This window comes from Neovison vison, chromosome 1 (genome assembly GCF_020171115.1).
Source record: "Neovison vison isolate M4711 chromosome 1, ASM_NN_V1, whole genome shotgun sequence".
Taxonomy (NCBI): domain Eukaryota; kingdom Metazoa; phylum Chordata; class Mammalia; order Carnivora; family Mustelidae; genus Neogale; species Neogale vison.
The window spans coordinates 276,045,875-276,059,574 of NC_058091.1; the positions used below are offsets into that span (position 1 = coordinate 276,045,875).

Here is a 13,700-nt window from a genome sequence, read left to right on the forward strand (position 1 = left end):
GAAGCTGGTCAGGGCAATGCAAACTACTACATCTCTCCATTAATAAAAGGGCACTCTGATTTTATACATTGGTTTCCTGAGGTCTTGGTGAGCATGGATCAGCTTTCTGAGGCATGATCAATGATATGGAAACCAATAAGATAAGAATTCCAAGCCTGTAATTGTGGGGACCTGGCTTGGATTGGGTGAGGCTATCCCAGCAAATATTGTCTCCTTGCTCATAGGGAAACTTGTCATGCAAAAGCGGACAGGTTAAAGAGAGACACATGGCACAAGTGTGTGTTCACCTTGCAGGCCAGAGGCAGGCTTATGGGGCCAGGATGAGTGAGCAAGAGGGCAGCCCCAGAGGTCACAGCATTGGGGGGACCGTGCAGTACAGTGGGAGTCATGATAGTCTGTGAACTGGACCACCTGGGCTCTGGGTTTGTCACTGCCGCTAACTCTCTGGCTGACAATGAACTTGGTCCCTGTTCACATGCATGTATAATGAAGAAGGTGGATTAAAAAGTGACCTGAGCTTTTCTTCTGACACCAGCATGCCATGAGTCTAGGAGAAGCATTGCTCCTTTCGGGGTCTACCAGGGGCCTAAACATTTTACACTCAGTACGAGGTGGGGCTGGCGGGCCCTGGAGCCCACCCCTGCCTGCAGAGAAGCAGGGCCTATTTGCACAGGGGGTGGTGGTGGTTGATGGCGGGAGGGTTGATCTTCTACCAGGCTTCGTGAAAATTCATCACAGCAAACAATGCCTCAAGAGCAGGCCGGGCCAGAGTACAGGACGTTCTGGGGCGTGCAGGTGGCAGATCGATTGACTTCACGGCTGTGGAATTAGTGAGGTCATGGCCTACGACCTCATTGGAAACAGCTCCTGTTTTTTTCCTTCATTTCTCCCCTTTGTTTCCCCCGCCAGCTCCACCCCCAGAGCCACCTCTCCCAGTGGACAAACCCAGGAGGCGGTTAGAAAACTTGGAACAATCGGTTCCTCCGTTTCCCCCAAGGAGCTGCAGGAGGAAGTTTTTGGTAGAAAGGATGTAAAGGTTGATAAGACTCTCAGGGGGTTCCTGGAAATACAGTGGGGAGCTCGGGGATGGAAGGCAAGCTGGACAGCACGACAGATGTGTCTGAGGCTGAACAGAGCCTGACATCCAAATAACAGGAAAGGCCTTGGAGAGGGTCCGCAGCATGCAACTGATGCGGAAGTTAACACACTCAGGGCAGACGTTATTCTGTGAATCAAAAAAGTGAAGGCTATTAACGAGAAAAAAAAAAAAAGCAGATCAATGGGTTTGACAGTGGGACAGAATATGAGAAGTTAGAATCACTTTGAGAAAATCTAGAATGAGTGTTCATTGTTAAAAGATGCCCAGAAAGAGACCTTGTCCACAGTCATAGTGCATTTCAGGGGAAAAGGGACTGACTGTGTTGCGGGTCACTGGACCGTGGTCCATGTTTCTGTTCTACCACTCAGGTGCTGTGTGGCTTTGAAAAAGTTACCCCACCTCTCTCAAGCTCAGCTGCCTCATTTGTGAAATGAAGAAGAAACTGAGAACGCACGGGTTTCCCATGGGATTCTATTGGTTTTCAACGTTGCAAACGAGACGGAGTTTTCAAAACCCAAGCTTTAGAAGGGTTCCTGAGGGCGATCTATTTAACATTTAAATGTTTAACTGTGAACTACATTATACATACAGAAAAAGGAGTAAATAAACAAACACGGTTTAAAGAAGAAGAATAAAATACACTTCCAGCTACCTGCTTCCCACTTGATGAAACAGAACATTCCCGGTGCCTCGGAAGCCTGTTTGCATCTCCCGAAAGATTCCCCTTCCCCATGTTGTCCCTAAGTGTTGTTTGTTATTCTCTTGCTTTTCTTTCTACTTTAACCACCTCTGATGTATCCACAAATAATGCCTTGTTTAGTTTTGCCTTTTTTGAACTTTATGTTGGTGGAACCCCACTGCATTTATTCTTCCGCGCTTGCTTCGTACTTTCAGGATGATGTGCTGGAGATGCGTCCAGGTCGACGCCCGTAACTGGGTTTTTCTGCTGTATCCTATGGTCTGTATCACAAGCGATCTACTCCACTGCCGAAGGACATTTGAGCTGTTTGCAATTTTTTTTCTTTTATGGAAATGCTGCTTTGGGCATTCTTGTACCTGTGAGGTGAAGCCTCGTAGTTTTCCAAAGAGTTTTTCCCATTTGCTTTCCCACCAGCAGTTTCCACCGATCCATATCACCATTGGAAGCTGATAATATATGCGTTGACATAGTGGCTGTAAAATGTCATCTTATTGTGATTTTATGTAATTAATTAATTTTTAAAAACACACTCTTTCTTTTCTCCCTCCCCTCCCCTCCCTTTCCCCTCCCCTTCCCTTTCCTTTTCTTCTTTTCTTTCTCTCTCTCTCTCTCTCTCTCCCTCCTTTCCTTCCTTCCTTCCTTCCAAGTGGGAGCACACTTGTGTGCATGTGCACAAGCAGGGTGCTGGGGGGCGAGGGTAGGGAAAGAGGGAGAGGGAAAGAGAGAAACCCAAGCAGCCTCCGTGCCCAGTGCGAGCCCGACTTGGGGCTCAATCTCACGACTCTGAGACCATGACCCAAGCTGAAATCAAGAGTCAGCCGCTCAACTGACTGAGTCACCCAGGCTCCCCTTCTTATTGTGATTTTAAATTTCACTTCCCTGCTTATTAACGAAATTGAGAATCTTCTCATATGTTTATGGGCCATTTGTGTTTTCAGGGTTCATCCATGCAGATGTATTGCTACAAAATATTCCACTGTGTTTTATTTATCTGTTCATTGGTTGATGGATATTTGATTTGTTTCCAATATTGACTTGATGAATAATAGTGCCGTGAACAGTCATGAACAAGTGTTTGCATGGACATATGTTTTCATTTATCTTAAGCATACATCCTATGACTTTGAAATTGTTAAGTCATAGGGTAACTCTACATTGAACTCCTAGAGGAACTGCAAGACGGTTTTCCACAGCAGCTGTGCACTTTGCATTCCCACCAGCAGCGGGTGAGGGTTCCAATTTCTCCACATTCTTGCCAACACTTGCCGGATTCTCTGTCTTTTTGAAGATGGCCGATCTTGTGGGTATGACATGTGTCTCCTTATGGTTTGATGTGCATTCTCAGATGGCTAATGATATCGAGCATTTTTTCCATGTGTTTGCTGGATGTGTGTAGAACTTCTTTGGAGAAAAGTCTCTTTGGATCCTTTGCCCATTTCGAAATCGGATTCTTTGTAAGTTGTAAGAATCTTTTATATAGTTTAGATACAAGTTCTTTACCAGATGTATGTCTTGCAAATTTCCTTTCCCATTCAGTGGGTTGCCTTTTTACATTCTTGATGGTATATTTGAAGCACAGAGAAGTGTTTAATTTTGATGACACCTAATTCATCTATTTTTCTTCTGTTGTTTGTACTTCTGGTATCCATGCCAAGAAGTCTTTGACTAACTCAAGGTCACAAAGACTTACTCTTGTATTTTCTCCTGAGAGTTTTATAGTTTCAGCTCTTACAGGTAGGTTTTTGACTTATTTTGAGCTAATTATTATGTATGGTGTGAGGAAGGAGTCCAACTTCATTTGTTTGGTTGTTTTTTTGCATGTGTATGTCCAGTTTTCCTAGCACCATTTGTTGAAGACTCTTCTTTCCCCATAGAATTGTCTTGGTAGCTTTGCTGACAAACACCTGACCATAAACCTAAGGGTTTATTTCTGCTCTCTCAATTCTATTGATCTATATGTCTACTCATGTGCTAATACCATATTGTCTTATCTACTGTAGCTTTGTAGTAAGTTTTGAAAATGGGAAGTTTGAGTCCTCCAGCTTTGTTCTTTTTTTTTTTCCGCCCAGAAATGTTTTGGCTACTCTATGTCCTCTTCAATTCCATATTAATCTCACAATCAGCTTGTCAATTTTTTCAAGGAAGTCAGCTGGGGTTTTTATGGGCATTGTATTCGCTATGAACAGAATATTATTCTGCCCCAGATTTGTATTTTGAAGCCCTAACTCCAAGTGTCATGGTATTTGTGTAGGGGCCTTGAAGAGATACTTAGGTTTAGATGAGGTTATAAGGGTGGGACCCTTATTATGAGATTAGTGCCCTTTTTAGAAGAGACACCAGCCAGCTTGCCATCTCTCTCTCTCTCTCTCTCTCTCTCTCTCTCTCTCTTTCTCTTTCTGACATGTGAGAGCACAGAAAGAAGATGGCTATCTGCAAGCCAAGAAGGGAGCTCTCACCAGAACCCAACCATGCTGCCACCTTGATCTTGGACTTTTGGCCTCTGGAACTGTGACAAGATAAATTTCTGTTTAAGCCACTCAACCTACAGCAATTTATTGTGGAAACCTGAGCTGAGTAAGAGAGCATCAGATCTGTGGGTTAGTCTGAAGAATACTGCCATCTTGACAATATTAAGACTTCCGATCCATGAAAACGAGATTTCATTTATTTAGATCTTCTTTAATATTTCTTTTCAGAGTATAAATTTTATACTTTTGTTAAATTTATTCCTATGTATTTTATTTTTGATGCTATTACAAATAAATCATTTCTTAATTTTATTTTCAGAACATTCATTGTAAATGTATAGAAATTCAATTAATTTTGGCATACTGATCTTTCACCCCCAAAGCCTGATGAACTTAGTTGTTATTTCTAATAGCTTTTTAGTGCATTCCTTAGGATTTGCTATTTATGAGATCATGTGATGTGCATATAGAAATAACTTTATTCTTACTTTTTCAATCTGGATGTCTTTTACTTCATTTTCTTGTGTAACTGACCCAAAAGAAGCCTATGGTACAGAGTTGAATGGAAGTAGTAAGAGCAAACATCCTTTTGCTACTTTTGACTTTACAGGAAGGCAGGCAGGCAAGCAGTCTTTCACCGTTAAATATGATGTTAGCTATAGGTTTGTTTGGTTCTTGAGAAATATTTTTGCTGAACACATAGTTCTAAATTTACAGTTATTTCTTTTAGTATATACAGGTATTACCCCACTGGTCTCTGGCTTCCTTGTTGCTACTAACATTTCAGCGGTCAGTCTACTTACCATTCATAGGCAGATGATCTATTTCTTCTCTCTGGCTGTTCTTAAAATTGTCTTTTGTCTTTGGTGATCTGTGGTTTCACTCTGATGATGTATATAAGTGGAGTTCTTTTATATTTTTCTACTGGGATTTATTAAGTTTCTGGATCCAACGATTTGTGTCTTTGAATGGTTCTAGAACATTCACAGCTGTCATGTCTCCAAATATCCTCCCACTGATGTATTCAATTACATATCTCTAGAACTCTGATTGAATATATATCAAACCTTTCCACTATTTTCTCCATGCATAAATTTCTCTTTTATTTTTACTTCCTTCTTATATTTCTGAACCAAATGTATATATCTATTTCTTGGCTAAATCCTACAGTTCATTAATTCTTTCTTCAGCGACATCTAATCTGCAATATAATCCATACACTGACTTTTAAATTTCAAATATTATTTATTTTTATTTCTAAAATTTTGTTTCTTTTTCAAATCTGCTGTGCTACTTGCTATAATGTTTCTGTTCTTGTTCTTTTTTTAAATGGCTCTTCTTACTTATTTAAATATATTGTATGTAGTCATTATATAATGTCAGAAAATGCCAACTTATGAAGTCTTTGAGGTTCTGATTCTTCTCTTCTTTATTTTTGAGGTGTTCTACCCCCAGTATGATTTGTGTGTTTTTGACTGTGAGTTACTCATATGGCTAATAATGTTACCTGTGGGAGTTCTTTGAGCCCTGGAGTAAAGCTGAATTCCTCCAAAGAGGAATATCACTTGTTTCTGCCATTTGCCAAGTATAAGATGACTTTCTTTTAAATTCTGTTTCACCTTTTTAAATATTTATGCCAAATATATAGCATGAATATAGAACGTGAATCCATGTTAAGGGTGGATTATGGGTAGACATTTTGATACAAGTTTTATTCTGCTTTACCCAGTGCCAAAGTTGGTACAGAAAAGGTTCCTTGCTGTCTCCTCCTCCAGTTTATTTCTCACCCATCCATACATTGAAAGTAAGATTTTCATAGGGGAAAATCTCAGCTTTACTCAGAGGTCTCCTATTAGATTCCTACTTAGACCAGGCTCTAGCCTCTACTTCCTATGTCTCCGTCATCTATGCAGCCATCAAGGCAAAAGCTCAAGGTTGCCAAGGTTGAGCATATACCATCAGGATTAAATCTTGCGCTGGCAGGCACACGAGGATTTCTGCTTTTACTTTTGTTTTTTTACCTCTGCGGGTTCTTTCATTTCATGTCAGCACAGTAGTGCATGGTAAAAGAACTGTAAGAAATATTCATAGAGATTTTAACTTTTTCAAATGAAGCTATTTAAGGTAACTATAACTGTTACTGCTGGAAACAAAAATTCTTTCATTTCTTTCACTTCTAAGCAAGTTGACATTGAAAACAGTCAGAAAAGTAAATCTATTTTTTTTCCCTTAAAATCTCCGTGAAAAGATGTTTTCCAACCTCCCTGTGGTTGATTGTCAAAATGTCCAAATTCTTCCTTTCTCTGTATTCATACCCTTGAAGTCTGCAAATCCTCCCACCAAGGGCAAGGTTTATTTCTCCATGATCTTGAACCTGGGTCGACCCCTTGACTCATTTTGGCCAATGGGACATTGGCAGGTATGACATAAGCTGAGGCTTAAAAAGGTCTTGCTTTCCGAAGCTTGCTCCCTGGTTGTGCTTGGAACTCTGAGACCACCATGCAAATGAGTCCAAGCCAGGCTACTGGAGGATGAGAAGCCAGATGCAGACACTCAGTCCGACAGCCTGCAAACCACTGCCAGCTGACCCAGCAATAGCATCATGATGAGGCGAGTGGAGACAAGGAGAGCCAGCTTAGCCTGGGAGAACTGCCCTGCCAACCCAGAGAATCATGAGCTAAACAAAAAATTACCTAAAACTATTAAATTTTGGTCTAAGCAAAGGGTAACTAATAGACTTTCTTAAGAATATGATCGCACAGTCCTAGCTCAAGCCTCCTTAGAACAATTTTACTGTTTTTACCCTTTGTCCTGCCCCAGCTTCTGGGGATGTAGAAATGGTCACTCGCCAGGACACTTTTGCAAGTCAGCTTACACTAAAGGGGTGTGCCAAGCCTCAATATGGAATTCAAATCACATCAATTAAAATATATTCCATATATGCTTCCACTAAAAACATTAGGACGTATGAATATGTCACTTATTTGCTCAATGCAGAGTCTATTGAGATCCTGAGAAAGAAATCCAGAATTTTTTTCAGTGGCAGGGGAAGTCAATCTCAGACACATAAGACTGAGGATGGAAACAGTTATTAAAATGAAAAGATCTGAGGTTTCAATTGATCTTAAATTCAATATATGTTAATGCCATGAAGCGACTCCTCCGGAGGTCAATTCAGCATCAATCGTATTAACAGAAACGGTGGCCCTGCTCTGTCTGCCAGATTTTGAGAACCGTGGTCTGTTCTGGGCACCATGCTTTAACAATGACAGTTCACAGACCAGAATGGATCAAGGAAGAAGACTCTAAGATGATACACGTTGGAATCATTTCAGATGAAGCTCAAGGTGAGGACCCACAATGTCATCAGGGCTGGGGAGACTTGGCTGCAAATACGTGAGCACCAGCCCCAGGGAACAGCACACATGAAGGACTCATCACACTTCGTGAGAACAAATCTAGAAACTGCAGGTGCAAGTTACTGGTTTGGGCTCAAACATTTCCCAAACCCACGGGGCCATCCAAACTCAAAATGGCTGCTCTGGGGAAGAGAAAGCCTGGATGAGGAGTTCAAGGTGGACCCAGAGAGGCATCTGTCAGGGACCACGGCGCAGGGATGGCTGCCCTGCCTGGGGCCAGAGGGCTCCCGGGCTCTTTCAGCAGAGTCCTACTTTCTTCTTGCTGCTAGTTATCCCGCTTGTTTAGGAACTTGTAGTTTTTAAGAGGTAACCCGACATCCATCTGCTCCCAAACTACAGACCTCAGTGAAGTCATAATGTACCTTCTCCCCTGTTAAGCCTCACCTTTGAGGACTGGTCATAGAAGAGGGGCTCATCTCAGAGCCCATTCACTCTCAAATTGGTTTAGAGGCATGAGCCAGGAATCTTTCCAGATGTTTAGGTAAAACTTGCAGGATTGCCTTTTTCCTTCTGGGTCAGCACTGCCATTCTGAGGTCCCCAGCTTCCCTCCCTCTCCCACGTCTAGAATATTCCCTCCCACTTCCCTCCATACTGCCCAAAGGAGAATTCTCATAAAGGCTCAAGGAGAGTTTCTCTAGGGCTGTAGAAGTAGCTTAACTGCCCGTGTTTTTTCTGTCTCCCCCGTGCATGTCCTGCCATCTGACAAGGGAGCTGGGAGCCTGGGCTTCCTACCTTGGCAGGTGAAGCATCTGATGTGAAAGTGGTTGTTGTGGACACGGACCACTTCTCCTTTGCAGGTGTCTCCACAGCGGTAGCACTGGATGACATTGGAGCTGCCTCGGGGATTGTAAGGATTCTGCTGATAAGGAACTGTAGGAAGAAACAAAGAGATCACTATCCAGAAGGCCTGTCTCCTTTACAAACTGTTACAAGACATTATCATAATCCTAACTGGGAGAAAAAGCAGAACACGTGCAGGTAATTAGCCAAGTACCTTCAATACATCAGCAGGTCGCATATGCCAAGCTAAGTCATCATGGAGATGTGAGTCCATGAATCTCCTTAAGCAGGCAAAGACTTATGAGTGAGGATAAGCTTTCCTTGCCATAATAGAGGTCAAATTTATAGAAGAACTAAAGTAAAGTACTAAAGTAAAGTAAAGAAGAACTAAAAGTAAAGTAAAAGAAGTAGAGTATTTCAAGGTAAATGATTCAGAAATAACAGCTCTTGGGTGATTCTGGATCAAAACCAGGACTTCTCAAGAGAATTTCTTCTCAAGGTCCCAGACTTCTCAAGAGAATTTGGTTCTTGCAGTTGACACGGGTCTCAAAGAAAGGGGCAACTGACCCTACCTCCAATGGGCTTGGAGCAAAGCAAGTGACATTCCCCTCTCTGGGCCTCTAGTTTTGACATCTATAAAATGAGGGTGGTCAATGGTAGTATGGGTGTTGTACAAAGGAGGCATAAAGGGGTGGCACTCTAGTTGGAAGGAGGTTGTTGAGGGGACTCATCTGAGTGGCACTTTCCATAACACTGAGAAAATGTCAAAAGTATATAATTAAGAAAAAAATCTGGTAGAGATTATGAAGGGCCTACGGTCATGGAGGTTGGGCACTTGACGATACTGAATAGAGCTACTACCTTAGAGGTCTATGATCTTGCCCAGACTCTCCATGGCCATGTTTCCAGAACTCCTGTCCCTGAGATATACTTTGCTTGGCCACTCTAAAATCTGGACTCTAGTATTTAATATTAGTAGGCACCTGCTTAGAATAAAAAAATTCAGGGTTGGGAGGGATACTGCCAGCTCTCAGGTCCAACATCATTATGTATAAGCTACTGAGATAACTTTGCCAATGAGGAACCAGATAGTCTCTCTTCTAAGAAGCCCCTGGGGAGATCGGGAGAGATCTCCTCAATTCCTCAATTCTCCAAGTTGCAGCAACAGTCCCAAATCTTTTGCTCATACTCTATTAGGAGAAAGCTCACTCTTGTCCTGGCTATAAAGATGACCACCTGATTGGAGGGGAATTGATGTTTACCATTTAGACATGCAGGCTTACTGCCTAAATTTTGAATAAGCTTATTATAAATTAATCTGGACTCACATGAACCTTGAACTGCAAAGGAATTTACAAAATACTTGCTTCAGGGCTTCTTGACCTTGTGTGGTCATGGTTAATGGGTGTTCACTGAAATTTGAATCTTTTATTCTAGGCACAAAGAAGGATGGCACATGGTGTCTTGCTTGGCAATGAAAAGTGAGTGGAAATTATGTGTGTCATTTTCAACCGGAGCCAGCCAGTTTGTGATCTGCCATATTGCCTTTTCCATAACCCAGCAACGAGGGATATCCCAGATGGTATGCCGGGTGCATCAGCTCGGATCCCTGATTGAGCCCTAGAGTGCAGATCCAAGACTAACCCAGGATGAACATCTATGGTTAGCAGGGAGTAATTTTTGTTGTCATGACCTTGTTACTACAGCATATCTGGATGGATATGCCTGGGATCTAATATTTCTAATTAAATATAAAATTTGGTATTATGTGCATTACGCTACAGCTCTCTTCAGATTCTCAAAGGTGGCCTCCAAAACTGATCTTAGCCGCCTTCCTCCTTTTAAAGACAAGTAACAGGAAAGCAGGATTTCCTTTTTCTTTCTTTCTTTCTTTTTTTTTTTAAAGATTTTATTTATTTGGGAGAGAGAGAGAGATTGAGAGAACGAGTGGGATGAAGGGCAGAGGGAGAAGCAGGATATGGAACTTGATCCCAAGATCCTGAGATCATGACTTGAGCCGAAGGCAGACACTTAACTGACTGGGCCACCCAGGCACCATGGACTTTCAATTATCTTCCACTTACAGGTCTCCCGAATCCCCCTTGTGCTATAGGGCAAGAAGCTGGTTCCTGAGCCCTGACAGTGTTGCATCTGACAACTTTGCTGTCTGAGGCGGGAGAATAATATCCTTGTCAGAATCTTTGTCTCGAGGAGTCCCTGTCCCTTATTCAACTTTTCTGCTGTCTTAAATTTAAGACAAAATGTAGTGAGTTAGCTAGTTAACTAAATCATTAATTAACTCACTAAATGGGTTAATACACACGAAGCATTTAAAAAAGTGCATGAAGTGTTCCACGAATGTTCACCGGTACCATGACCGTCACACCTGCCCCACAGCTCGGAGCAATCCTTCCCCACCCCCAGAAGGTCCATAACCATTCATCCCATCTCCCCTTCTTCTTTCTTTGCTTTGTGCTCACCACCCCTGGAAAACATTTCACTCTCCCCTCTTCTACCAGTTCGCGAGAAAGGTATCTGAACAGTGTGCTGATCCACGGTTGTTGAGGAAAACAAAACGGTGAATCTGATAATCAAGTAAGAACTAACAGGATAATCATCACCGACAGCAATGAGAAGTCTGAAAAGTACCCAAAAGCCCCCCCCCCTCCACAGAATCACTGCCCGAATTCTCATTTACCTTTTCTAATTTAACCTGCCTTATTGCTTGAGAACCAACTTCCACGATCAATTAGATTTTCCCCTGATTTGATTTTCTGGGGGAAATTGACTTGGGATCATGGTTTTCAGTCAAGACTCAGTCTTTTTTTTTTTTTAAAGATTTTATTTATTTATTTGACAGACAGAAATCACAAGTAGGCAGAGAGGCAGGGGGGAGAAGCAGGTTCCCCGCTGAGCAGAGAGCCCGACTCAGGGTTCGATCTCAGGACCCTGGGATCATGGCCTGAGCTGAAGGCAGAGGCTTAACCCACTGAGCCACCCAGATGCCCCAAGACTCAGTCTTTGACCCACTCAGATAAAAAGATGTAAAATCTGGGGGAGGGGACAGATTAGGAAAATGGGTTTTCTGGGTGCAGAGTTAGTGATGACGCCCCCACCCCTAACTCTGCTGCTTTCCTCAGGATGAGGGTGCTCTTTTGGTGCTGCTGACTGTGGCTGGAAACCCACAAGCGTCTGATGTTTGTAAATCGTCCCACAAATAGAAATGCAGGCCTCGTTTGTGTGAGTTCTTCCAGATTGCTGATGTAAACTGTGATTATAAAAGGGCAGCAGTGTAGCAAGATTCAAGTTTATAGACGTGTGAAGATTTTCCTTTTCTAGATAGTGCCAACAGGAGCTCTAGGGGTCAGGGGAAGGTAGGCTGAGCTGTGCCATATCAGCTCTTGCCCTGAAAGCTACCTCGTTCCCAACAAGATCTTGTATCTTTGGGTAATTAAGTCAATGACATAATCAAACCATACTCCGTGTGTGTGGAAGGTGCCATTTCTTCCCACCAATCTCTACCCACACTCCCCCAAAGCACTGGAATTTTGTTGCTGATTTTCTGCTGGTTATTATTTCCACGAATTTTGATCTCAGAAAGAACTAGAAGCTAGTCACATGATTTATAACATTTGTCTTATGTATTAATGTCTAATTCCAGTTTGACTTGTACTTGTATTTTCAACTACCTGTCCTTGACAGCAACATTTTAGAGAAGACATGAGCCTCAAAGGACATTAGCTCGGATGACTTGTGAAATAATCCATGAATTTATGAAGTTTAGAGACCTGGATCATGGGATATGTTTCTAAAACATGGCCAGGAAAGGGCACATAGGAGGGACATTGGCAGTGTCCAGTCTGTAAGGAGTGTTGTCCAACAGATATCTGAGTACAGAAATGTTCAATATTTACACTGTCCAAAATAATAATTACTAGCCCTATGTGGCTGCCGAACATTTGAAAAATGGCTAGTGTGACTGAGGGACTGAATTTTTAATTTTACCTCATTTTAATTAATATAAATTTACATTTACGTAGCCACATGTGGCTAGTGGTACCATTACTGGACATTTCAACTTTATAAATCCATAAAGAGAAAACCAGGCACTGAGACTGGGGAAAGAAGAAATGAACTCTGCTGGAACCCTACTTAAATAAAAATAACATGTGCAAATTAATTCGTGTATACCACCTCAGACTTAAATTATTCCTTTTCATCCTTGAAGAGTTTTAAAGTTGTACTCAAAAGGAGCTTGCAATCTGAACCAATTACACACACATTCACCCATCCTGAATTTGACCTAGAAACAAAAGATTCCGAGCAATGCGATAAATATTAATTTTTTAAAAAGTCACAATTTTTCAGGTACTGTGAGACTGAACAATCTTAATTTTTCCAAGACTAGAAGCAAAGAGGTCAATTGGCAATGGCTGTCAGTATACTTTCTTAAAGTATACTTTAAGAAATCAGCCCAGTCAGCACCTTTGAGATGAAAAATGAAGGGTTGGTTGCAATTGCACTAATGGGTATTTACCCCAAAGATACAGATGCAGTGAAAAGAAGGGTCATCTGAACCCCAATGTTTATAGCAGCAATGGCCACAGTGACCAAACTGGAAAGAACCAAGATGCCCTTCAACGGACAAATGGATGAAGAAGATGTGGTCCATATATACAATGGAGTATTATGCCTCCATCAGAAAGGATGAATACCCAACTTTTGTAGCAACATGGACAGGACTGGAAGAGATTATGCTGAATAAAATAAGTCAAGCAGAGAGAGTCAATTATCATAGGGTTTCGCTTACTTGTGGAGCGTAAGGAATAACACCCAGGACATTGGGGGAAGGACAGGAAAAGTGAATTGGGGGAAATCAGAGGGGGAGATGAACCATGAGAGTCTGTGGACTCTGAGAAACAAACTGAGGGTTTTCGAGGGGAGAAGGGGGGTGTTAGGTGAGCCCGGTGGTGGGTATTATGGAGGACTCATATTGCATGGAGCACTGGGTGTGGTGCAGAAACAATGAATCTTGGAACACTGAAAAAATAAAATTAAAAAAATAAAAATAAAAATGTTATTTGTGCAGGTAAAAAAAAAGGAAAGTGAAGGGTCTGAAATAGACACCCAGCAGACCTTTAGTTCTAAGAGAAAATACAACTTAATTCCACATCTAAATTTGCAAGTAAAGCTCTTCCCAAGTGTGACAGAGATAATTTAAAAGTGTGGGAGC

At 41.9% G+C, this 13,700-nt stretch overlaps 1 protein-coding gene across 5 annotated transcripts in view; it reads right to left on the reverse strand.

Moving 5' to 3' along the window:
* Nucleotides 1–13,700, reverse strand: part of ABLIM3 (actin binding LIM protein family member 3) — a 111,150-nt gene that overhangs the window by 64,681 nt on the left and 32,769 nt on the right. For all 5 annotated transcript variants that reach the window (XM_044231785.1, XM_044231809.1, XM_044231801.1 and 2 more), the window contains exon 3: nt 8,420–8,557. In XM_044231785.1, coding sequence (XP_044087720.1) covers nt 8,420–8,557 — 138 coding nt within the window. The remainder of the gene's footprint in view (nt 1–8,419; nt 8,558–13,700) is intronic.